The following is a 27,754-nucleotide window of genomic DNA, read 5'->3' on the forward strand; positions in this document are numbered from 1 at the left end:
TATGTCCTGCATGAGCTGGCACGTATTTTTTTCCGACTGCTTGGACTGTTATTATTGTACTACAGGTATTATGGTGACTATAACTATACTAATACATCAAAGTATTAACCCCATCACCTAGTTGCAAAGCATCTAAAAATATACACTCCAGCATTTTGCATTACGATTAATATTAACTGTTCTAGATGAGTAATACATGACCTTTAGAATAAGTTCACTGACAATGTTAATTTCCTCTCAAGGTCAGAATATTAAAATTTGTCAAGAACTCAAATCTCATGATTATGAAGTGAAATCCAATTCAAATTAAACAAAATTGAACTTTAAACATGCATATGTAATTTGTTGTGCAAATATAAAATAAAATATATTAATGCCCAATGAGTGTACAATTTATTTTACATTTTCTCAATTTCACATCAAGTAAGAATCTACTCCCATAATTTAGTCAACCGTGCTCTCATAATTTAATAAATTAGAAAAAACGACTACAAAGTAAATTAAGACAATTGATACATTTTAGACAAATGATTTTTATTTTGTTCTTTCCCCAATCAGAAACACTTCCAGATTTGGGCAAACTTCAGTTTTAGAAATGAAAACACACCCAAATCATAAACCCTAACTGCAAAGTTAAAATCTAGCTCCATTCTCATACCTACAACCTTTCGTATCCTTTTGAAAATAAAAAATAAATAATTTCAAATTATAGGGCATCGACCCAAAACTCTGTTTCTTTCTCCACAGATGCTGCATAACCTGCTAAATATTTCCATAATTTTCTGTTGTTTTCACATGTTCAGCATCCACTGTATTTGGTTTCATGAATAAATCTATCCTGGCCACAGATATCCATGCTCAAAACAAAGCAGAGTGATGCTCTGCTTTGTAATGATATAGTTTGATCTATCAAAATATATTTCTTTTCAATACTTAAAGTACATTAAAATCTTTCAGAAACTGGTTATTTGAAATTTTGCTTTTTTTTTGTTTATTTTCCCCCTCAAAGCTAAGCACGATGCACGCATCCAGCCTGAATATATCTGAATCAAATGTGTGGAGTCGTTGGTTCTTGGCAATCTGCAAAGAAATGAAAAAATACCATAAACATTTTGAAATTCAGGTACAACTTTTTAGTTTGGAATCCTGAATGGTACATTTATAATTCATTTCAGTCATAACTAAATGCATATTCCATTACCTATATAAAAAAAATCATCAGTTAGGTGTGCAACTATTTGACCATTTGTCTCTTATTTAAATAAAATCTCATCTAAGATCCTAACACTGACATAAAACCTAACATCTGTGAAATTGTGGACAATTCTATCACAAGGACAAGTATAATTTGTGGTGATCCTAAAGGGGCTGTCCCACTTGGGTGACATAATTGGCAAGTTTAGATGAGTTTAGGAGAGTTTGAAAAAATGTCATATTGAAGACCTCCTTCGACCATGTTGAAGACTAGCTACGACTAACTTCAGGAAAATTAGACACAGAATAGTGGAGAGTGAAGATGACCTCCTTCGACCTCCCTTCGACTATGATGAAGACTATCTACGACTACCTTCAACTACCCTCGATTACCTACGACTAATATGCCGACCTACTACGACTAAACCTACGAGTAAAAATAATATCGATTTTTTCCATGACGACCTATATTTACTCGCGGGCATTTTTCAACATGTTGAAAAATACGCCACGACCTAGCTGAGGCCACGAGTACACGGGGACTACTCGAGCATGAAGGAGAGTTACATAGACCTCCTACGACCTCGTGTCGACCATGCTGCGAGTATGACTCGAGGGCAAACTTGCCAGAACTCGCAGATTAGGTCACCCAATTGGGACAGGCCCTTAACTCTGATCCTTTGTCAGTAAGTAGTCATCAAAGAAACATCTCTTGTCAAAAGTTTCTTGAAAATCCACAAATATGTCACCCGGGCTGCTTTCATCTACCAAGCTTGAAAATTACTCAATTATTTCATGAAACATGATGTTCCTTTCCAGAACCCATGTTAAATTTTCAGTGACCTTTCACTAGCTAAGAGGTCAAACATGAGATCAGCAATGAAAGCCAATTTCCCCAAATCAAAATAAATTAATCTTGCTTCTCGCTTTGTATGACAATTCAATTTGAATAACAATGTAACACAAACCTTATTCCTGTCCATGGGTCCTTATGGGAAAATAAGAATAAGAATATAACCAAAGGGTTCACAGGCGATAGCTTCCTTTACGCAGTCTCAGTAAGCTCTGTCAACCTCCAGCACCCAACTAGTACTCTGCCTTTGTGAAAAAATGGAAAGCACTACCCTACACCAATGAACATTGGACAAAAAAGATCTCTCCCCCACCATTGTCTAAGAAAGAATTGCAGATGCTGGAAAAATCAAAGGTAGACGAAAATGCTGGAGAAACTCAGCGGGTAAGGCAGCATCTCTGGAGCTAAGGAACAGGTGACGTATCGGGTCGAGACTCTTCTTCAGACTTCTCCCCCACCATTAGTGAGAAAGGATGAATTATGCTGGTATAGATATGATAAATGTTATCAATTGAACCCAACAGAGTATCATTTGAAAGTACATTTCCGATGCACTTGGTCATTCAATTTTCACCAAAACAATTTAGTTGACCAAACTGGTTTTTCACAATTGAAGCCAATGAATTTGAAATAATTCAATGATATAAATGCTCACCGTTGCAAATCTAATTCCTGCTTCAGGCCGTAGCTACAACCGCAGCTGCCTTCTGGGCAGCCTCTTTCTTGGCCTGGTGAGCTTGCAGCACGGCCACAGCTTCTTCAACCTGCAGGTACCAACATGAACCAAAACCAAAGTACTGAGTGCTGCATTGGTTTCAATAACATTTTTATTTGAGTCATAAAGTGATACAGGGGGAAACTTGTCCACACCTGCCACCATGTGTCAGCTACACTAGTCCCACCTGCTTGCGTTTGGCCCATATCCCTCCAAAGCTGTCTTATCCATGTACCTGTCTAACTATTTCTTAAACGTTGCAATAGTCCCTGCCTCAATTACCACCTCTGGCAGCTTGTTCCACATTACCACCACCCTTTGTGTGAAAATGTTACCCCTCAGATTCCTATTAAATCTTTTCGCATTAAACCTGTGCCCCCTTGTCCTCAATTCATCAACTTTGGGCAAGAGACTGCGCAACTAACTGATCTATTCTTCTCATAATTTTATACACCTCATCCTCGTGTGCTCCAAGGAATCCCAGCCTACTCAACCTCTCCCTATAGCTCAGCCCCTCTAGTCCTGGAAACATCCTCGTGAATCTTCTCTCTACCCACTCATGCTTGATGTCATCTTTCCTATAACATGGTGCCCAGAACTGAACACAATACTCTAACTGTGGCCTCACCAACACATTATACAACTGCAACATGACCTCCCAATCTATACTCAATACTTTTGACTGCTGAAGGCCAATACTCTGCGGGTCTGGTGGACGGCGGCACCGGGAGCCCGCGGGTCCCCGGAGGGAGACCGCTTTTCAGGGCTCCCGCACGGCGACTTCTCCCGCCTGAGTTGCGGGGTCGAAGAGCTCCTGGATCGGGGCCTTACATCATCGCCCCGCCCGGCTTGGAATGGCCGCGGGACTCTGCGAGCGCACGCCGGGGGCTCCAACATCAAGAACCCGGTGTGCGACTTGCCCCCCGGCGTGGCTTTAATGGCCCCGGGACCATTCACCATCGCCAGCTGGGGGGCTTTTGACTTTGTCTGAGGGGGGGGGATCCAGCGGAATGCAACACACAGCGACATGGATGTTTATGTAATTATCTGTGTCTTTAATTTGTTTGTAATCCATTACCATTCCTCAGCCCATGGGTCCAATCAATCAATATCCAGCTGCATTTTTTCACAACCATCTTCACTATCGTCAAAAACACCAACTTTTGTATCATCTACAAACTTGCTAATCTTGCCATGTATGCTCTCATCCAAATCATTGATATAGATGAAAGATAATAATGGGCCCAGCAAACATTACTTGAGGCACATTACTAGTCACAGGCCTCCAGTCCGAGAAGTAAGCTTCCACCATCACCCTTTGCTTCCTTCCTTGAAGTCAATTTTCTATCCTTTCAGCTATCTCTCCTTGGATCCCATGCGATCTAACCTTCCAAAGCAATTATAATTGATACAGTCAGATTTTTTTTTGTTGAACCCCTGGATGTAATTTAAGTAGTTTAGTTTATTAAGTAGTCAAGTGATCAAAAATTAAACCAGTTAATACAGTTATGCATTCAGTTGGCTGCCAATTTTCAGACTTAATTCCCCAAATACCTCCAGGTCAATCCCAACTGGAATGTAAACTTTGGCATGGAATCACATTTGCATTCTTCTAAGGCCTACCTACCAGGCCTCTATGTTAATGACAATATTATGTGAGTGCCTCAAGCTAATGAAAGAGACAACGTACGTAAAGCTCAGAAAAGTTTTCCCCGCTGCCATGACCACCCACCCTCAGCCGACACCCACAACATCACATACAGGCGATCACCGCTTACGGCCATTCGGGTTACTTATGGAATTCACAAATCACTACCTAAAAATCAGAGATAGGGAATAATATTTGCTCTTATGGAATTCATGAGAAAAAATATTAACAAAAATGTGATACATAAAATGTGAAAGAAACAACAAATTTTGTCTATATTTACTTTGTTCAACTCACATTTCGTGACGCATGCGCAGATAAAGCTGCTTTTTTTTAAACGCAGTAGTTTCATTTTGCTGTCTAGCAGTTTTCTTTTCAAGCGTTTTCCATATTATTTACCCTCAAGATGTCTGAAACAGGGCCAGCAAGTTTTAGTGCAAGTTGTAAAACTAAACAGCCATGTAAAGGAGTTTTCACTGGATGTAAAAATGTGATATTTTTACAAAGGTAAGATGCTGGAGAAAAACTGTGGGACTTGCTACAGCATCGGCAGTCCCTGGTCTCTACAAATGCAGCTGCTAGCTACTTAAGATATTTGCCTTGAAATTTGACAAGGCAATCAGTTATGTGGCCCCCCCCACATGAACCAGCAGCTGCAGTTCTATCATTGCCGTTGAGAGAAAAAACATCCTATTGGATCACATCTCCACTAATGGGATTCAACAGGAAGTAGGATATTGCATTATGCAAAATCACGATGTGAATGGTTTTCTAAGAATGTAATCCCTTCGTAATGCAGGGATCGCCTGTATTTTTCAATGCACAGCTGTCAGTCGATGATGATTACATGAATGGGCTGACTCAGCATACCTTTGACCGGAGTGATTCTGGAGATTCCAACATATGTAGCAACTCAGAATTGTCTATCTCAAGAAGCATTCCAGTGATTTTTCCAGCTAGGGAAGGGTGCATACTCTGGATCAACGGGAAGAGACGTTCACCTGCAAGAAAACAACAGGAAGGGTTTTTTGATCATTCACAATGGAGGGAACAGTGTATGAGAAGTGTTACTTTTAAAATAATACACATCTGGTTCTACGTATACCATTTAAAATAGGATAATATTTGGAAATTCAAAAGAGTACTTTAAAAAAATTTTTATTGGGAGAGGTTTTTCAGCATTTATTTACCTAGCATCTGTTTCTGTTCCTGAGGAGGAGCCGCTGCTAGCATGGAGGCAGTCAGTGGTTCCTGTCCTTGTACGAGCACTGCAGACTGAGAGGCCTTAAGAAAGACGAATAATTGTTAGCTAAAATGTCTATTTTCCATAAGGATGGCAACGGTTGATAGTGAGGAGGAAGGATGTAGATTACAGGAATGTATCAATGGACTGATCAAGTGGACACAAAGTAATAGGTGAAATTCAATCTGCAGGTACTGTATTGGGAAAGGAACTGCACATTAAATACTTTGATACTGAGGAAAAAAAGGGGCTTGGAGAGCATATATTTATAGATCGCTAACGGTAGCAGCTCAGGTAGAAAAGGTACTTGCAATACTGGCTATATATATATTGATTTTGATTGATCTTCCGTTAAATCCCTGGAAGACTTTGACTCCAAGACTGAGCGGCACAGAGCCTGGAAAGATGCCAACACCAACAACGGAGAGGTCATCACAGACCTCACAGTGAAACCACTGGGTTTTGACCTCCATCGCAAGCAATGACTAACCCAGAATAGAATCCACACCTTCCATGCAAGAACATATGTAGGAGATGACAGTCACCCCTGCTTGTGACTGCGGACATCCAGACCAGACCATCCCACACATCGTGAATGACTGCCCGCTGAGGCTATTACCTGCGGGGCATCAAAGCCATCCACCCAGTAACTGATGCTGTCCTGGCCTGGATGTCTACCCTTGATCTACAACTTTAGGCTGTGCACGCTATATGCAAGAATATTGTCAATATTTGAATGGATACATTATGAACTTCTCATACCTGCTGTACGCCCATTTGAGTTTGCACGACTGATTGCTGTGGGTTCCGGACTGTGGAGGCATATTTATACGGTGGAACACCCCGTGGTGTTGGGCCAGCAATTCCAGGGCGATGCGCCAGATTCTGAGCTGTAGATAATCCTGAAATAACAAAGCCATGAAGTTTCCATAAACTTGAGCTAAAAAAAATCAGCAAGTTTCGTGAATGACTAATTTCACCTTCTAAATTTAAGCAATTCTTTCTAATGAGAAACCATAGACAAACCTGATTCCAACAATTAATATGAAATTACTACATTTAGCACGACACCAGACTCCAATAAGAAGGTTTTTGACAGATAATCTGGTAATTTCATGGTCATCTTTACTGATTACAGATTTACATCAGGAATTAACTGAATTTAAGATCCACAATTAACAAGAGAATGTTAGGATTTTTACTTCATTTGCTAAGAACTTGAATTAGTAGTTCAGTTACATATGCACTATTGTACTGCATTGTAAAACTATTTCATACATTGGAAGCTACATGAAGATTATAGATGTTTTTGTAATTCCATAAACTCTCACCCATTCTTTGTGCATTAGGAACACCTCGAGAACCCTGAGCATTTCCTGTTGGGGCTAGGTGACGAAGAGGCCTAGGACCTCCCTGACGAAGGGCATTTGGCACGGCTTGGAACCCTGTTGAAGTAAAGGACTGACATTGAAAACAATCAAACTAACTGTACAAGAATCATACTCACTTTAGGCTTCTGAAGCACCATCTGGAGCATGCACTAATTTGGAAGATTAGAACTTACACAAAGCCACTCATGCTCTTTCATAAAATGTTAAGGTAGGAAATGAAATGACTTCATTTATAGCCAAAGCAAAAGACAAGATCTTCACTTGCTCATTCAGAAGTTTATTGCAAACTACCCGTGTTATTATTTTCCTCACATTGGGCAAAAGGATGAATTATAAAAGCAGCAGATTAAATTGGGGATGGAAATAGAAACGGATACCAGATCTGCACGTGTTTGGCCTTGAGCTAAGCTTCAATATATATATTCTACCCATCACTAAGACTGAAGACAACTGAAGACAAATTAGTTCTTTAGCTACAAGTTCCAATGCATCTCTTCTGACCCTACTCTCTGCAACTGCCTCTCACTTCTCTATCACACTACTGCATTAAAAAGCATATTCAAGACTTGATTTTAGCCATGATGTCCATCATTCTTTGCCAGCCATTTCACTTTGTACAGTGGGTGACCTACACTATTAGTGGCACTGTATGACCGCCATTAGCAAAGATCTTAGACAAGAGCCTTTGGTCATTAGTGAATACATTCACAGACTAGATATTAAATAGTTTATAATGTTGAATCTTGGTTGTTGAATGGATATTTAATGAATCATTTAATACCCTAAAACCTGAGGAATTGTACCAGGATACATTTATACTTGTGACCTATACTAGCTGTCATCGTACTTGTGCACAAATCACATCTCCAGATTTGAAAGTCAAAAACCTACATGAACATGCAACAATATTACAGATTGTTGTTAGGAACCATAAGTTTGCCACTAAATTGGCAAAATGAAGTAAAAAGTTCTCAACTTAAAAATGTATTTCCACCTTGCAGTTCTAATATTTACTTCAATTTATATTCTATTCACAATCTGTTGCCTTTCCAAAACCAAATTACCATTCAACAACCAATCTAATCAATTGTTCAAGTGGATATTTTCCTAAACATCATCAGGATATATATTTTTTATAACCCATAAAATATTTACTAGCATCAACAATTTCAGCCGTGACAATATCTTCCAAACTCCTGTGTCCTCTCCACTGCACCACCTTTTCTGTAAAATGGTGGCCAGATCTGTCTGTAGTCCTCAGTCTGTGGTCTAATGATGTATATAGTTCCAGGATGACTTCCCTGCTCGTATATTTTTTACCCTGTCCAATAAGATTAGGCATCTTATCTGCCTTTTGAACTACCATTTCTGCAATCCTTAAAAAATCCATAGACATACACTTTAAAGTTTCTCATTCCTCCATATTTCTCAAGATCCTTCTGTTTACTGAGCATTCCCTAGCCTTTGTGTACCTCTCCAAACTCATCATCTGAAACATGTCTAGATAAGAGTTTCATTTGCCACTTTCACAACTGATTAGTTGTCTTTACTTTCCAGAATTCAAAGCACTTTTCATTATTTTTAACTACATATCCTAAGTGTATTATTTAAGGTAGACAAAAATGCTGGAGAAACTCAGCGGATGAGGCAGCATTTATGGAGCGAAGGAAAAAGGCAACGTTTCGGGTCGAGATCCTTCTTCAGACTCAAATTTGTATTATTTACATACTTTTAGATCACTCCTCCTCCATTTAGGCTTATTATGGCATCCCCTGTTAGCTTTTCAGTCACCAGTCAACCCTTTGCCACTGTTTCTTAAATTTAATTGGCATTTTGGGGTTTTTTGACCAGCCTTCGTAATAAGACCTAGCTAAAAGCCTTGCAAAATTCTATGTACATTATATCAAAGGCATTACCCTTCCTGATTCCTCTTGTTAAGTTTTCAAACATTTGTCTCCCATTGTTCTTTCAAATACTACTTGATAGAAGGGATATTTCTTCAAAAAGAAACGTCAGTTTATAATTTTATAGATTTGTAAACATTCAATGATTTTTACATAAACCATACACCTCTTAAATTTCAAGCAAGTTTGTACATAATCATTAAACCTACCTTGGGGTCTGGTTTGCTGCTGTTGCCAACGGGTACTGGGTCTCATCTGGGCCATCTGATTTGGTGCATAATAGGTAGCTCTGTTTTGTGCCTAGAAGAAAACCAGAACATATTTTATCCTTTTTGTAAAAATATTCCTTTCACAACATCTAAATTAAATCAAAGGAATTTCTCTGTTAGACTATTTCAAGCTTTTAATGGGACTTTGTTTTATTTTAGTACAATATCCTATATTTTTATTAAACAACACAATGTGGTAAAGCAAGGAATTATTGCCCATTCTTATTGGACCTTGAGAAGATGGTGAAGGTATCTTTGTGATCAGCTACAATCCACATGATGTGGGATTTTAACAGGATTATACTGCAGAATACCAAGAGGCATAGGGACAGTTGTCTCCTTTATTGGAAAACAGCCATTGAATACACAAAACATAACACACAATTAATAGGTAAAGATTGACCTCAAATCAGACAGACCAATGGCAGGATTGAATGGTGACAGTTGAACTTAAGTTTTGTTGAGCTAGTTAAGATGAACCAAGCATGGAATCCACCCCGACTTGCATCTTTTTTCTTTAATCAGTGCAGAGGCATCTGAACCAAGATTTGTATACATTTTAACCATATGCTTTCATGTCACGTGTGGGACTAAGACACACTTATCAAGGACTTCCAGGAGGTGATATCAGCTGCACTTGTGAAGGACAGTCAATGATGTTTTTCTTCCTACATCTTGTGTTCAGCTACATTCTTCCTGTCATTTCAAGGTTGTGATAGTTATCTGAGGATGTGTGACTAGAATTGAACATTGTGGAATCACCACCTCTTCTTACTCTTTAACAGAATACATAGACAAATCAGATAACGACGGAGACATAGGATAATTTAACAAGAAACTATATTTTAGGATCTGGAGAACACTCATGGCATACACACAGAAATCTATAATCTACTCTATTTCAACAGATGAATACCAGCAATTGTAAACAGAATCAGTGACAAAACTCAAGAAGAACTAACCCATAAAATATCATCTAACCAGTAAACTATAAATCGATGGAGTTATAATTAAAAAAGAAACAAGCACAATACTCATGAAGCTTAAGTTTCAACTGGGAAAATATGTACTAACCCACTTTCCCAGAATCATGTGTCAAAGCCTTCTGTCCAAGTGGACATAAGAGGGTTGAGGGTTGTGTATTTAGACTGATAATGAACAGTAAAATGACTCGATAACCTTTCCCATTTTTTTCATATTTGCTTTGAGAAGAACTTCAGATATCCAATCCACAACTGAAAGCAATATACAGACTGCCCCTAAATCAGTAAGAATCTGTAATTTCCTTTTGATTTCTCAGTCTTCTTTATAGCTGCCTGACCTGGGGGTGAAAAATTATCAAGGTCTCACCTGAGGCACAGCTGGCATAAAATAGCCTCCAGCAGCCTGCTGAAATTGGTTGATGATTGTATTGGCTGGCATGGCACGCATCCCTGCAATTCGTTGCATATACTGATTAGTTAAATGAGCCTTGCGTTCCTCTTTCCTTTGAGCAAGGGCTACATATAATGGCTTGGAACCAACAATACGCCCATTCATTTCTGTTACAGCTTTCGTCGCTTCCTCAGGAGAGGAGAAGCAAACAAAGCCAAAACCTTTGCTTCGACCATCCTCCAGCATTACCTTTAAAGCAGCAAAATATCACAAATGTAAAATGAATATTTAATGCTAGCAATTAAAATGTGCTACAGTTTGTCAATATTAAGCTTGGCTATGGTACCAAATAAGTGGAAAGTCCTGGCCTAAATTTATATCTCAGCAATCCACCTGTTGAAATAGCAAGAGTAGGTCATTTGGCCTCTCAAGCCTTCAACATCCACGTTGATCTTTTACCACAGGCCCAATTACTTGCACTAATCCCATATCCCCCATTTTCACTAATCCCTAAAAACTAATTCATCTCTTTCTTGAATGTACTCAACGACTGAGCTTTCATAGCCCTCTTGGATTCCAAAGATTCATCCCCCTCTCAGTGAAGAAGCCTCATCTTATCTGTGAGTGTGCGACTCCCTTTTCTGGACATCCCAGCTAGAAGAATCTTCAATTCTGCCCCAACCCCGTCAAGCAACTTAATGCAGTATCTGAATCCATGTAAAGAACTAATGGGAATAGCTCCTTAAAGTATATAGACTACCATAAATTCATGGATTATATGCTTTCTTAAAAAAACAATGATGAGTAACAAGGAAGGCAATCGTTCTTTTCAATTTTGTTTCTTATAAAACCTTGTTTATAAACATACCTTGGCACTGGTGATTGAACCAAATGGAGCAAACTCTTTTCTCAGTTTTTCATCATCAATGGTGTCATCTAGGTTCTTGATGTATAGATTCACACCCTAAACAGATTTTAAATAATTTAATAATTGTCAGTAATCCTCGCGGTATTGCACAAATTCATGTTCTCAAATCTGACCTCAGCAACTGGAATACAATTGATTAACAAATGCACTTATATAAGTGTTGCATAATTCCAATTCAATCCAATGACATGATTGTAAAAAGCTTCCAGCTCAAAAATGCTCTACAAATAAATGGTTGCTATAAACGTTGCAAGGTGCTGTTTTGATTATGCAATAAATTATGAGCCACATATTTCCAAGGAAGAAATAATCAAATATTATTGTTATAATCTTTTAAAATTAAATGGATATATTTCTTAAACTTGCATATTCTTTAGAACACATTTGTATTAGTCTGCTATAAGTTTATTGGTAATGCTATGACAGTGAAAATGTACCCATCCGATTAAGGAATGAAAGGAATTTAATTAAACAGACACAGAGTAGGTGTTTCGGACTTAAGTAAAATCTGACTTGCGTAATGGTTCACAGAACTTTACATTAAGTTATATGTCAAGGAGTGACGCAAGAGCCCGTAGTTTATAGACATTCTCAGGACACAACAAAGCAGCTTCTTTACACACCTGATATCTACTGATCCGTTCCTGTTTTAACTGTTCAAACTTTCTTTTCAGTTCAGCCTGCCGTTCCACCTTTTTTTGGGCACGACCAACAAAGAGCATTTTTCCATTTAGTTCCTTCCCATTCATTTCTTCCACAGCCTAAATGCAAATACATAAGTACGTCACCATATTGAAGATAATATAAACATAAGTTATAACACTTGATATTTATCTATTGTACATTAACCAAGATTATTCAAATGGCAAAATACAACAAAATGGCAGATCAACCTACTTGAGGCAAAGCAGGATTTAGATCATCTAAAATCTTTCAATCTACAATAAAATATTATTCTAAGAAAATGCTTCATTTAGTCTAAGCAATCACATTGTTAAATTATTTAAAATCTGTTTAGGGTGTGAATCTATACATCAAGAACCTAGATGACACCATTGATGATGAAAAACTGAGAAAAGAGTTTGCTGTGTATGGAAGAAAATTAAAAAAATCTAAGTTCAAAACCTATTCATAAAGCAATCCATGGAATTTGTTTCCGTAATTCCAGATGGAAATGGGGATTTATTGTCATCTACTTCCTTATTCTCATAGTAATCACTCTGCTTTGGTATGTCAGCTGTACTACTACCTTGAAAGGACTATAATTCAAGCATCGTAGTTGTAAGATTTGCAAAAGTGAAGTCATGAGTCATTCAGTAGACGGAAGGCTCTGTATCCGTGCTGTATTTCTCTGTGACCCAGAGGAATAGAGTATAAAATGAGTGCTATAATGAACATTTATAAACAGCGATTTGGCTATAACTGGAACATTGCAGTTCTGGGCATCAACACTTTAAAAGATGTGAAGGCTTTGGAGAAGTGCAGTAGAAATGTATTAAATAGATTTCAAGAATGAGCACCTTTTGTTATGTCGATAGACTGGAGAAATCAGACTTGTTCTCCTTGGAAAGGAATTTGCATGTACATCTGATAGAAGTATTTAAAATTGTTATTGGTATAGAGAGAAACTTCATATTGCCAAAGAGATCAAGAAGTAAGGAACATAGAACAAATGCAATTAACATAAGAATTAAAACTGAGTTTTCTTTCCCTCAAAAAATGAGTTGCAGCCTGAATGCACACTGTGAGAGGTTGTAATGCAAAAAGTTTCAATAGTAGAGTTGAAAAGGGAGCTGAATGAATATCCAAAAGGAAAGAATTTGAGAGAGAGCCTAGCCTCATTGCTCTAACATACAGCTGGTTTGGACACAATGGGCCAAATAGCATCCTTCTGTGCTACAAAAATTCTGTTATTCTTTAATTGTTCCATTAGACTATTTTTTACTCCCTGTTTTCTTTGCACTTGAATCTTATTTTCGCTCTAACAGATGACAAAAGGTCATCAACTTTAATCATTAATTCTCTCTACATTCTCTTTATTTCACATTTTAAATATTTGCGATTATTTTGTGTTGGAGTATTGCCTGACTACTTAATTACGGAGAACAGTGCAGATTGAGCTTAGGCTTTCCTCACCTGGACTGAATAATAATTTGCTTAATGTGACCATACACGGTCTCCTGTTTTACCCATCATCATTTAAAGCAGGACATTGTGTCAGGCAGAACAGTGGTCAGCAAAAGTAAGATTTTTGCAGAAAAGTGTTACAGATTTCCAGAAGAAAAATAATAAATTGAAGCTAAGAAAAGAAAATCATGATGTGGCAATATTTAAAAAAACACCAGATGGTTGGGGTTGTTTCTGCACCATAGTATTACCATTCTGAATGTTGATATCAGATAATTTTGAATAGGATTCCATTGGAAATTAATTTAAACTCTGAAACTGGTCCAATATTCAATCAACTTCATTTCACCCCACTCTCCCAAACCCTCACATCCAGCATTAAATTATGCGTGAAGTTTAATGTACAAATATATACAAAGATTGGATTGCCCTATTTGATTTCAGCTGTCTATTTTCATTATTGCAAGGATCGCCTATTATAGTAAAAGTGTTGGCAGTTTTCATAAATGGAAGTTCATTATATTCCAAAATCAGATTTTTAGTTCATCACTAAACACAGCTCATAAATATCTAAAATAAAATAAATCTACTTAAATGTTTTAATTACATTTTTAGAATTTGGGGTGATCCAATGTCTCGCTGGGTTCATGTGGAAACGCCTGGTTTTAACAGGTAAAAATCGCGCCTACAAAATACGGCAGGATATAAAAAGCCCAAATGAACCGCTATAGATAACTTTTATTCAGGTTATATATATGCCCCTCCAAACAGTGGCTGCGATAGCCAAAATTATAACTTATATTATCGCCTATAAAACTACACCGGTGATTTTTCCTTAATGATTTACTAGGCTGAACATCTGCGATTAGTACAGCCTAGTAAAAATCGCGTTTTTAAACCCGCCCCCTCCAAACAAATACTGTGCCTAAATAACTATATTCTATATATAAAGTGTATATCAAAAAAAAAAATCTACTTTGTGTCCATTTCCACGTTGGATCAAAAAGTATAACGTTTCTATGAACCACAATACACACCTTGAAGGCATCTTCATGTTTTTCATAGCTAACAAAGCCAAAGCCCTTGCATTTTCCATTTGGATCTGTCATGACTTTAACACTGAGAGTTTTGCCTAAGAGGGCAAAAAGAAACAGAGAAAGGATAGTTGAACATTTGCAGATATAAAAAAAATAGGTGTCAAATAGAAATAGCATTCCTAACAAGGTCTTTAGTAAGGGCTAAGAAGATATTTATGCTGCTCAGCCTCTCTGTGCTCTATTCTATTTTGCAGCAAATATTTATTTTGTTGCTATGGAAGTACACTAGCTCTGTATTCCTTTTATAAGATACTCAAATCTTTTGAGACTCTTAAACAAGCAGTTTGAAATTATCAGCTAAAGAAAATGTAATCTGTTTTCATCCCAGGGCTACCTTGTGAATGCCAAATTTAAATGAGTCCTATCCTGTTCAGCAAAAGGCAATTGATGAGAATGCATAGAACCACTCATGTATGTAGATATTTTTCATGTTATTTTGAGTAGACTATACAACACCTTGTAGTTCCTTTTCCATTCACTAAGCACCATTGCTGACCTGTTTCCTTCAGAACTATTTTCCTGTACTAACCCCATATATTTTGATTCTCCAAATATCTAAAAAATGGTCAAACTCTATTGTAAATACACAAAACTAATTATTACTTTGGTGGCAAATATAGGATTGTGCAATTCACTTGTTATTGTGTGATCAAAGTAAATTGGAAAACTACAGTGTAAATGTATTAAACTTTGATTAAAATTATTAAAGACTGCTTCAATGATACTGAAATCCTTCAATTCTTATTCCAGTAAAGAAATGAAAAGAAAGAGTATCAGGAGAAGAATGAAGAGAATAATGTTTTGTGCTGAAATGCAAATATATTTCACTTCTCAATCCAGGAACCATTTTAAAATATAAATATTGTTGATAAAGTCATCCTTCTCATGGATCAGACATGTATACTCCAGCACATTTGCATCAGATTCCACTCACCAAATTTATCAAACATTTCTTTGAGTCGTTCATCATCCATATCATCTCCAAAGTTCTTTATGTAAACATTGGTAAACTCTTTTGCCTTTGCTCCAAGTTCAGCCTCTCTCTCCTTACGAGATTTAAAACGACCAACAAATCTAAATTAAACAGTTGAGCAATATTTAGTGAAGTTCAAAGGTCACATGTCCCATGATCCATTGAAAATTAATATGTCACCTTTTTCTTCTTGAAAATAATCATGGATATTTTGTTTGCAACATTTTAATATCTCTCATTCTTCTTTCTTCATGATCTAACATTTTTTATATCCTTCCTCAAGTAATCTATGAAGTTTGATACCAAGCAATAACAGTATCATGAATCAGAAACAGGTCAGAAAAGATGAAAAATAAGCCCTCCTAATCTGCTGCAGCCATTCCAGTACCCCCTCAAAACCGCTGCATAGGTGGTTTCAGGATTTAGACCCTGCAATGATGAAAGAAGAGCTATACATTTCTAGGTCAGGATGGTGTGCAATATGGAGGAAGCACACGTGATATTGCTTGCATAAGACTGTAGCCCTTGTACCTCCTGGGGATTAGAGGTCACGGTTTGACAAGTGCTGCTTTTGAGTATACTGAAGTCATGTGGAAAATGTTTTAGATATTAAGAGAATCAGAAAAAATGAAGAAGCTCTGGGAACGCCAATTTGAGGTAGAATGTAAGCTGTAATCTTACTGAAAGGTGGAGCAAGCAAAGGGTTCCCCAAGTTCCTATATTCCTGAGTAAAAAAACATTGTTATAAAATCTTACAACTTCCAATTACTGCTAAACGCCATAAAAAAGAAACATGCTACATAACACTACTTTCTACAGTTACTTCTGTAAGGCCATACCACTCTCGTTGATCTCTCTGTAGCATTCTAAAGTAAGAAATGTTCAATTTTAACACAAAATACGGCATAATTAAAAAAAACAAAGCTTAATTTGCAATGCAGCTATCCTGCACTGAATTTTCAGATCTTTGTTGATTAATTATTCCTTTAAAGAAGAGTTTATTTCCAGCACAATTCCAATACATAAAAATATATTTCAAAATGTGTTTATAGAAAATCTGGTCCAAGCATTGCAACTAAATAATACTTTTTAATGTTTAAAAAAAATTAAAATAAAAGTGCTTAGAATTAAAGGTTGAATATGTATTGTTGAACAACTATTATGATTTTCCAAAGTATAATGGACCAGAAATCTTGTTAGGAGTTTGACAGCCAAAAGGAAGCTGAAAATCTCACTAACTGACACTTATTTCCATTTTCATGCTTTGATTAGGAAAAAGAAATTGTGCTGGCTTTTAAACTACTTCCAGTTTAAAAAATGTAGTAAGATCCATTAGTCTTAAAGCAAAAGGACAGTCCTATTTTTAAATGGTAAAAATGCAAAGTATAAGAATGAAATTAAAAAAATTAAAATAGGAAAAATGAAAGGACAAAAGGGCAACAAAAAAAACATCAAATGGCCCAAATGAAGACATTAAAATGTCAAAATAGCACAATGCAAAACACTACAATTATTTTTGTTAATTTTACTTCTGTGGATATGTAAAATAAGTAATTTTAAAATAAGCTATCAACTTGCAAATAGATTAAAACATGATTTAAATACCTACAGATTCAGAATACTCACACTTTCCTGTCATTTAGCAACATGCCATTCATTTTCTCAATTGCTCTATCAGCAGCATCCTGAGTTTCAAAGTGCACAAAAGCATATCCTTTGGAGCCATTTTCATCACAAACCACCTGAAAAGATGCAATACCAAAGTTTGTGGGCAGTCTCTGAGTTTACTATATTCATTCATGTGCTTTGGAACGAACTAACTACTGCAGGCATGTCTACAAAAACACAGGCAAGTTGGAAAAGCATTGGGACACTACCAAATGTTTGAATTTTCCTCCAGTAAATTGTACTTGGTATATTTCAAGTAACAATGAGACAGGATATCTTGAGGCACATGGTAATTTTAAATCAGACATAATCGCAAGATTAAGTCTTAACAAAATGATTGGCCAAGGTTACGTGAAGCGCAAATAAGGACCATAAGGCAAATGGGAATTCAGTTAACAAAGCAGCAAAAATGAAACAGCAATATTGAATGGCGGTGCTGGCTCGAAGAGCCAAATGGCCTGCTCCTGCACCTATTGTCTATTGTCATAATATGATAATACTCAATTCATATGCTTTTTGTGGTTTGAGTAAGGGATAAATGTTGGCCAAAACTCCAATTTAGTGCCACGGTAAAAGACACACAAGAAAGCTGACAGGTCTCAGTAACAAAGGTTGTCAAAGGCAGGTGCATCATGACAACATCATCAAAATAAGGCTCCTTCCAACTTGCATATTCTGACATTGTCACAGAATCTAAATTCCTGAATCCTTTATCCAACAGCACAGCAGGTGCACGTTCACCAGGACAATGGCGATTCAAAGTGGCTCACTGTCACCTTCTCAAGGGCAGTTAAAAATGAACAATAAACGCTGATCTTACCAGCAATACCCGCATTCCCAAAAAGAAAAATAGCAGTGATGATAAGCAATTTGTATGTCAAACCATTTCAGAATCAATCGAGTACACCACGATAAACAGTAGGTGATTAAAGTGCAACTGTAGAACACAATACTAGATCAAATCTCTAGACCTAGTCGGACTCAACCCCATGGCACAATACATATAAATGCTAGTCTTTACTACACAAGCTCTGTTTAATGGGCAATCATGTAGAAATGTCAACGTCATGAAAATTCATTGGGAGATAAGCTGCAAGATGCTAATTTCTGATGAAAGTAATGGTGGAGGCACAAATTGATTTAAAAAAAAGTTGCATTTCATGATTCCCTGGCTCCCTCTTTTTCTACCACTTTTTGTTCTATTTTGTATAACTGCTTCTATTTCTTTAACAAATCTGGCTACAGACATAATAGGTGTTTCTCTAACCTAATGTTTTTATATTACTGTTATTTAACTTTTACAGTTCCAGAAGTCTCCTGGTGTGGCTTTCTAAGAATGTTCTCAACCTCCAAAACATTCAAAGCTACAAGGAAATCAATATATCAGAGATGGATAGGATAGCAATAGATCCAGGATTAGATTTTACTCTAGAATGCTTGCAGACTCACCTTACACGACAAGATGTTTCCAAATGCAGAGAAAGTGTCATACAGAGCCTTGTTGTCAATGGACTTGTCCAGATTTTTGATGAATACATTACCAACTCCCGACTTTCTTAGCGATGGGTCACGCTGTGACCACATGATGCGGATTGGTCTTCCCTTGATGACATCAAAGTTCATGGTATCCAAGGCACGCTCAGCTACAATAGGAAGAACACTTCAATAGTTTTCCAACCAAAGCTCAAGTTAACAGGCTCACTAACAAAATAGATAATAAGATGATGTTCTGCTCCTTTAATGACAACTAATTTCTCTTGGTGGTGTATGATTCTGACCAGCAAACACAGTTCAGTTTAGTTTATTGTCACGTGTAAGAGGTACAGTGAAAAACTTTTGTTGCATGCTAACCAGTCAGCAGAAAGACAATAATTTACAATCGATCCATTTACAGTGTATAGATACATGATAAGGAAATAATGTTTAGTGCAAGGTAAAGCCAGCAAAGTCTGATCAAGGATCTGTGGGTCACAAAAGAGGTAGATAGTAGTTCAGCAATGTTCTCTGGGTGTGGTAGGCTGATTCAGTTGCCTGATTCAACTGAGAAGTTAAAATATTGTTTGAATAGTGAAAGAAGGTTTCCTTCCCAGAAGCTTTGACAATATCAACAAACTCACTGTTCAAGCGACAAAACATGATGAATAATTCTTGTTCTTGGTCTTTACTAAAAAGATGTGGCATGGAACTGGCACTAAGTTGCCTGATGGATTCATACTGAAGTTCACTTCAGAAAATTAGTAGTATTAACATAATCAACTGGCAGACTATTAACACATTACAAAATACGATAGTGCGAAATTTTATCTGGTACAGGATTGCTTGACAAACGCAGGGCAGATTTGATATGCAGAAGAGCCTTGCTTAATGCCATAATAATTCAATGAATTTAATTTTTGATTCCCCAGTAATTAGCTCTTATTTTTGAAAGCATACGAGTACCTGGAGCAGATATGGAATGCTGTTTAGACAATAACTGAATGGTGGTGAACAATACTGTTCTTATCCTATAACATAGACATATCTTCTGTCTTTGTCATAAAATGCCACATAAAATCTAAGAAAATGGATATAAAACATTATTTAAATGCAGAATAAAATTAGTTAAGTTTCATGGCTATAACCTCTTCTGACATTCCTCTTCCATATATTATATCACACCTAAAGTTCAATATGGGAAGAGGAAATTTCAAACCACTTGGTGTACATACAATTGAACTACTTACAACAGTGAAATAAAATTTCACAACCAGTCCACATCATTATGTTTCAAAAAAATGAGTTAATAGTAATCTGTGGGTTGATATGGCAGTTTGATTTGTTCAACAATGCAAGTAAATTTAAAACATGAAACCTACAGTAACTAAAGTGCCGTTTAAGACCGAAAAGCAAAATACAATACAGATAAGTTTCAAAATCAATTAACTACAATGAACAAAAGCAAACTAAGCAGATGAAATGCATCTCCATTACTAATATTCACCTTTTGATTCACCTATTTCAGACATGGCCAGTTCTATTTTTAAATAAAATCCCCAAGGTCTGTGAAAGTCAGCAAAATGAATATTTGCACATATTGTTAAGCATGGCAGTGAAGCTAGTTAAGCCACTACCTCACAGCACCAGAAACCCAGATTTAATCTGATCTTGCATGTTGTCTGTGAAGTTTTCATGTTTTCCCATTGACCACATACGTTTCCTCCACATTCCAAAGATGTGTGGTCTAGTACACTAATTGACCTCTGTAAAATTACCCCTAGTGTGTAGGTGAGTGGTAGAATTTGTGGGTTGATATGGTAGTTTGAATAGTTCAACAATTCAAGGAAATTTAAAACATGAGACATTACTAAAGTGCCATTTAAGACCAAAAAGCAAAATACATTACAGAAGTTTCAATATCAATGAACAGGAGCAAACTAAGCAGATGAAATTCATCTCCAATGTAGTTAATTTCCTGCTAACCCTGCACAGATTTATGGTATCCAGATCAATTTTGGCTCATCAGCTTAATAATGTATAAAGCTCCCATGTACGTTCCGTTACATTGATGAGAGAGAGGGGGGGGGAAGAGAGAAAAAGAGCAAATACAATTGTATTTCGGCATTTTGTTCCATTTATACACTTAATGTGATTAGACCAAGAATTTTTGCTTGACTTAACCCAAGATAAACGGAAAAAAATAGCAGTCATACATTATAAACCAGAAACACAATTGGCCTTTAAATGGTCACCAAGTGCATGATTCCATGAAGGTCGAGTCGCAGGTAGATAAGGTGGTCAAAAAGGCTTTTGGCACTTTGGCCTTCATCAGCCAGAGTATAGAAGTTGGGAAGTCATGCTGCAGTTGTATATGACATTGGTGAGGCCGCATTTAGAATATTGTTCAGTTCTGGATACCATGTTATAGGAAAGATATTGTCAAGCTTGAATGGGTTCAGAAAAGATTTACGAGGATGTTGCCAGGACTAGAGGATGTGAGCAATAGGGAGAGGTTGAGTAGGCTGGGTCTCTATTCCATGCAACGTAGGAGGATGAGGGGAGATCTTAAAAAAGTATACAAAATCCCAAGAGGAATAGATCGGGTAGATGCACTGAGCCTTTTACCCAGAATAGGGGAAACAAGGACAAGAGGACATAGGTTCAAGGTGAAGGGGAAAAGATTAAATAGGAATCTGAGGGGTAACTTTTTCACACAGAGGGTGGTGGGTGTATGGAACAAGCTGCCAGAGGAGGTAGTTGAGGCTGGGACTATCCCATCGTTTAAGAAACAGTTGGACAGGTACATGGATAGACAGGTTTGGAGAGTTATGGACCAAGCGCAGGCAAGTGGGACTAGGGTAGCTGGGACATTGTTGGCCGGTGAGGGCGAGTTGGGTCGAAGGGACTGTTTCCACACCGTATTACTATATGTACGCAGGACGCAGGAACATGCTGCTGCTATGAATGATATATTTTGCATGAGCAACCAGGATGAATTTCTACTTTTAGTTTTTACATTCAAGACTTCTCTTCTTTAAATAAGTCAAATAATATAATAGCAGGTAAATATGTTTTCTTGCATGATCACAGTATACCAATTCCTTCTAATATTTTATGAGAATGAAAGCTAAACCCCAAGAAAATACACATACACATGTCCTGACAGTTTTAGTTTCAGCTGGCAGCTTCCAGACTGCAGGAATTACCAGTCTTGTATTTTTCAGTAACTGAATATAAACAGTTTTGTAATTTGCTAGGCTTTCTGTGACTCCTAGTGAAGAATATGTTTAAACAGTATTTTATTTTATATGCACGCTGAAAGCTACAATACAAAATTAAAGGATGATACACAGACATTTCACAAAAGCACCACCAATAGACAACATAACTTCTTTTGTACTTCATTGCGGGCTATTTTTAGCAAGTAGTCTTTTAAAGGCATGTGCTGGCTAAAAAGCTGAATCGACATTACACAAGCCACATGGCATGAGCCTATCTCCTTTCCTAAAGTTCAACCAAAATAAAATCTCAATGGAGGGAAGACTATTTCAGTAACTGATTTTGAATCAGGAACATTTGAATACATTATGGCTTTTAGATGATGTATTTAACTCTAGAAAATTATATGCTTCTGAAAGTGATTGCAATACATGCCTTAAAATTGCATTCACATTTTCAAAACTACATTTATTTTCCAAATTACTGCATAAGTATTAAGTTTTTAACGTGCCTATTAAAGTTGTTATTTTAAAAAAAATCAGCTCATGATATTTAAATTCAGCACATTACTTCATCTTTCTGGCATTTCTTCTGGTTCTCAGAAAATTCTGCACTGCACAATGGTGCTATGCCGGGAAGCTTCCACTCTGGGATTCAACTCCATTCAATTATTTCAACATCTAGGATAAAATAATTTTTCCTCAAAGATTCAAAGTTTATCACAACCATATTTGACACATAGTTCACACTTAAAATTAAAGTAATTGCAAAGAAAAATGTTTTAAATTGCCTCAAAGGTGAAGAACAGGAAATGTCACCATTTGCAAGTTCCCTTCCAAGTCACACACCAGCCAGCATAAATTGTCAACAAAGCACCTTTCAGCATCCAATTTAAAATCCTGAAACATTTCACCTGACAACACTGCAGGGATACTTTTACCAAAGGCTGCAGCAATTCAAATACCCGGCATTGAATACCTACCATGATAATGTCCTATGAATATATTTTAAAATGACCTAAAATATACACATGCAATGACAAAAAAAATCAGTTTATTTTGTGAAACATTTTTGTGAAAAATGTGTTTGATGGATAGTAAATAGCCATAACCAAAACAGCCATTCCTTCCCTGCCTGAAATATCACCTATTGATGTTCTCCAGAGATGTTGTCTTTTTGTATAAACCAGCATCTGCAGTTCCTTGTATTTCATATTTCTTTCAACTATTAATGACATTCTGAACAGAGCTATGACAAAGGATCTTTTCTGAAAATGACATCAACGTGCTGCTAAAATTACATGCAGCTTCTGGAAGAAACGTATCTCTTTCTAAAGCACTGTAGTTAAAATAAATTGTTAAAAAGCTCACAGAAATTGTTACTTTTGTAAACAAATTTATTTTCTGACATTTAGTGTTAGCACATCACTTCAGCTTTCTGGCAATTATACCATTTCCTGGTTGCTTTCTACATATTCCTCCACTCCCTGATTATTTTTACTAGTTTGTGCGTAGAAGCTATATCCAGTTCTGGGGTATCAACAAATGTTCAAGTATTCTTCCCTGCGGCTGTCACACAACTTAACTCTACACCTTGGTGATTGCCAGTTACCCCCCCGGAAACTCCCTCCCCCAGAAAAACTGCACTAATGTATGTACATATATATATTCTGCTGTTCATTATTCTATGTTCGCTCTTCTGGGTGGGATGCTAACTGCATTTTGTTGTCTCTGTACTGTACACTGCACAATGACAATAAAGATTTAATCTGAATCTGAATCTTAATGCCAATGGTACAAACATATTTATAATGCCTTCATCATAATAAAATGGATAACGTACTTTGATTTTACCATGGCATGCCTAAATGAATTTATGTTAATAATATCAAATAAAACAAAGCAGATGATGATATAAAATTGTAAAACAGCAGGAAAAATGACAATTTTTGCCTATTAATAATATACCCAGTAAAGCGCGACAAGGACCTAGAAAAATTGACAATTATAGCCTGTGTAAAATGACTATAGTAAAAATTAAAATCATCATCTGGGTGTCTTTCACTCTTAAAAGTGAATTGTTAGATTATAGTAAATATACTTTGATTCCAAGCATGTGCCGCAATTGTGTAAAGAGAATAAGGCTCATTCCTATAAATCACCGAGTCCACTGCACCTGATGCGTGTAAATACTGCTCTCGCTGGTGTTATATAGATGTAATAGAAAATTGAAATTGAATTCTATGACAGGTATGGCAACGGTATAATATTTAGAAATATAATTTTCAATAATACCCATCATTAAAGTGACATTGTTGCAGCAAATACGAACTAATGGCTTCCAAGCATGCTCAATTATGCTGGCTATCCAGGATGGCAGCAGCATTCCTTTAAATGTCACTTGGCAGAAAGTAGACACAAAAAAAAATCATAAAATACATAAATTGTATTAGAGCTGGTGCTGTGATGTCAGGAGGATCACATAAATCAAGTGACAAGAAAAAGTCTTCATTAAAGGAGAATGGAAAAAAAGGGATACTTGAAGATTGAACGTTGAGCATATAAGAATACTGCTTCATACTTCAATATGGATAATGTGTAAGTGTTCGAGTTGCTTCTTACCATGCGTGTAGATTGATGGAAGTTGGACATTTATTTCTGAATAAGATAAAGGAGGATTCCGATTGGCTGAGAACTGTGGTTAAGCCCACGACAGTTGCACAGTTTCGCTCAGCATCAGAACCTTTCATTGTTTTGTATTAGAGCTGGTGCTGTGATGTCAGGAGGATCACAGAACAACAACTGAAAAAGATTTTTTAAACATTTTAACAAACATTTAAACAAATAATCGAAGTGCAATAATGAAATCAGAAAGATCTTGTTATCCACATTTCTCCACAGTGGTCACTATCTTAAGCACTCCATTTTTGCGTTATAAATAATACTTGTATTGAAATTTGCAACTTTGGTTAAGATTTTCTGCTATCTGTTAGGTGGACTTAAAACTCCACCACAAAACTTTAAATATTGTATCATATAGATTGTGTGTGGCTATAGGCTGATTCATCAATAATTCAATGTCAGGAGTCAAAGTGCAATATGAAATGGCTGGAAACCACTCCCTAACGTGAATGTTGATCCCCACCAGTTTCAAATACACAAAACATGACCCCATCAGGAAAAAGAAAAACATTTACATGACAATATTACTGTGCACAAAATAAACAATACCAGATTAGAATGATTGAGCATATTCCATAAAGCAGATAGATAGAAAGAATTTATGTTAATATCAAAGAACAAACTACCATAACCAACATTACAGTATGAAATACATATATCACTGACGATCAAAGCACTACTTGATCATTTAATTGACACGGATACCCAAAAGGTTGTGGATTATGCATCTAGGATTCAGTAAGTAGCCTAAACCAAAGGTGAATTTTACACACGAGACATTCAAGATTGATGAACGGATCAGATTCCTATATTTTTCTCAAATTTATCATTGGTTCAGTAATTGAACAATTACAAAATTCTTCCTATATTAAACCCCGAGTTTGCATTAGCAGCAAATGAGGGTGAGAGGTGGGTGAATGCCTCAAAGGAGAATGGTGCCGAATGGGTGGTGGATGTGGATAGAATCCCAGAAAAGGGGAGCAAGGTTGGTGTAGAAGGAATGCACGGAGGGACGGGGACGGGGACGGGGGGGGGGCATGGAGGGTGGTTCCTGTTGGAGAATGTACCAAAAGGGAGTGGACGAGTGGAGGCAGTGCCATCACACTGAAAAGGGACATGGTTGGAGGGAAAATGTGACATTGGATGCCGACAATATACGAAAAATAGGCGACGCAGATGCGTGGTTGTGGGGTACTTGCACTAAGAGAGGGCAGGGAATAAGTCATTGCAAAGTCAATCTACCTAAAGGCAATGAATTGGAATCAAAATGTGTGTATGGAAAGTGCAGAGTTTACACTGTTGTCAAGGTAACACACCAAAAAGGGTCCATTGGTTGAGGTAAGACGTATGTGGATGCAGAGATTATACATTGAAATGGGTAGGGACAAAAATGTATGGGTGCGTATATGAAACACCAAGAGTGGTGGTAGGTGCAGAGATAAGTGGGGATGTCAAAAAGTGGGCGGACGCATAGAGAATGCACAAAATCGGGAGTATATGGAGCCAGAGAAACGTACTGAAATCCCCTGTTCAAAGCCTTGATATGAACGGTGAGGTGCGAGACTGAATGCCAGAGTGAGTGCTTATTTAGTGAACGATTTTCATCAATGTGACATTGGTGGGAAGCGTCAAGCGATGTGCAATCTACCCCAGTTGACATTTTATTAAACTGCCTGGTGAAATAACAAAGCGACGATGACCCATGAGTCTGCTCATGAAGGCCTCTGTGTGTTATTTAAGAGGCATCGGTCAGGTGTTTTATTTTTGAAAACCAAAGGGGGCTTATTTATTGATCTGCGGAGGTCTTGAAACATAAGGAAAGGCATGACGCTCACCGTCTGCGGGCTGCTGGAAGTTGACATAGGCGTAGCCCAGCGACCTCCTGGTGATCATGTCCCTGCACACTCTGATGGAGAGCACTGGCCCGGCCGGGCTGAACTTCTCGTATAGCATCGCCTCGGTCACATCTGCATGCAGGTCGCCGACGTAGAGCGAGGCCATGGGGTAGCTGGCAGCGGTCTGGTTCATCCTCAGAGAGGCGACAACTTTCAGAGGGTGGAGGTGTGAGCGAGTGACACAACACACCGGGGCCTGAGGGGGTGGGGGACGGTCTGACAGAGAGTGGTCGACTCAAGCTGGGCTCCTCCGGCCGGCAACAAAATCGCAGTCTCGTTTCTTTCTTTAAACCGTTTCGAATACTTGTTTCCAGAAACTTCGGAAGGTTTGTCCGGTTCAAATCTCAAGAGCGTGGCTAGGGCCTGGTTCCGTTTCTTTTAAATATAAATTCACTGGTTTTTTTTTTTAATTTAATCCACTTCTGAAACTTAGTTGCAGTTTTTTTTCTTTTTTTAATTGTTGGTTTTTAATTTTTTTGCGGTTTTTGGAGTATGAGTGTGCGCTGCTCCAGCTTTTGCACACCCACGTTTATCAGAGTCTGTGGCCAGGAGACGGAGGCAGCGCCGCGGCCGCGCCGCCTTTTATACCCCACGCCCGCTACGGCGTCATTTCCGCCAGCCCGCCTGCGTGGAACGCCCAGTGAAAACTAAAATAAATGCTGCAGATGCTGACAAACCCGAAACAAACACTAAATACTACTGCAGGAAGGGACTGCAGATGCTGAAAAACCAAAACAAAAACAGTAAATTGCTGTGGGAACGAACTGCAGATGCTGGTTTACACCGAATATGGACACAAAATGCTGGAGTAACTCAGCAGGACAGGCAGCATCTCTGGAGGTAGGTGATGTTTCAGGCCGAGACCCTTCTTCAGAGTGAATGTAAGACTGGGGGAAATTGATAGGATGAGTCAGGGCATTATCTGCACTTTAAGGTGTATAGTCTGTGCAATAAATTGTCAATAGTGGGACTTGGCAGGATTGTCATACGAATAGTCTAAGAGAAAAGGGAGATGAAACTACAGAAATGTGTCTAATAGAGTGAAAACGCGTGGCAGATGGAATCGTTTGCCCTTACAAGTACCACAGCTCAAAGGTTC

The 27,754-nt window shown here is 37.5% G+C and overlaps 1 protein-coding gene across 4 annotated transcripts; it reads right to left on the bottom strand.

The window, feature by feature from the left end:
- Positions 1–513: 513 nt before the first annotated feature.
- pabpc4 (poly(A) binding protein, cytoplasmic 4 (inducible form)) lies at positions 514–27,454 on the bottom strand. 4 transcript variants are annotated; one of them, XM_055656371.1, is made up of 16 exons: positions 26,596–26,735; positions 24,701–24,880; positions 18,834–19,027; positions 17,343–17,458; positions 15,678–15,817; positions 14,684–14,778; positions 12,143–12,280; positions 11,460–11,555; positions 10,568–10,840; positions 9,158–9,248; positions 6,985–7,098; positions 6,416–6,555; positions 5,601–5,694; positions 5,281–5,411; positions 2,703–2,811; positions 514–1,080 (listed from the first exon to the last, which is right to left on the bottom strand). In XM_055656371.1, exons 3-15 carry the CDS (start codon positions 19,005–19,007, stop codon positions 2,725–2,727), a joined length of 1,689 nt encoding a protein of 562 aa, XP_055512346.1. In that variant the 5' UTR covers positions 19,008–19,027; positions 24,701–24,880; positions 26,596–26,735; the 3' UTR covers positions 514–1,080; positions 2,703–2,724. The 4 variants fall into 4 exon arrangements, 3 of the variants coding, with proteins under 3 accessions (XP_055512346.1, XP_055512344.1, XP_055512345.1); XM_055656369.1 differs by lacking the exon at positions 24,701–24,880 and having other exon boundaries at positions 26,596–27,432; XM_055656370.1 differs by lacking the exons at positions 514–1,080; positions 2,703–2,811; positions 24,701–24,880 and adding an exon at positions 4,669–4,820 and having other exon boundaries at positions 26,596–27,438.
- Between the last annotated feature and the right edge of the window lie 300 nt (positions 27,455–27,754).

Source organism: Leucoraja erinacea, chromosome 26, assembly GCF_028641065.1.
Source record: "Leucoraja erinacea ecotype New England chromosome 26, Leri_hhj_1, whole genome shotgun sequence".
Classification (NCBI taxonomy): domain Eukaryota; kingdom Metazoa; phylum Chordata; class Chondrichthyes; order Rajiformes; family Rajidae; genus Leucoraja; species Leucoraja erinaceus.

What these genes read in the sequence shown, in the direction of transcription:
- pabpc4 (XM_055656369.1), bottom strand. Translation starts at nt 26,788, where the DNA reads ATGAACCAGACCGCTGCCAGCTACCCCATGGCCTCGCTCTACGTCGGC. An exon ending in CTTCCAGCAGCCCGCAGACG is followed by an intron (nt 19,028 to 26,595) that starts GTGAGCGTCATG and finishes TTCCTATTGTAG; the next exon opens with CTGAGCGTGCCTTGGATACC. An exon ending in AGAAATGTTTGATAAATTTG is followed by an intron (nt 14,779 to 15,677) that starts GTGAGTGGAATC and finishes TTGCCCTCTTAG; the next exon opens with GCAAAACTCTCAGTGTTAAA.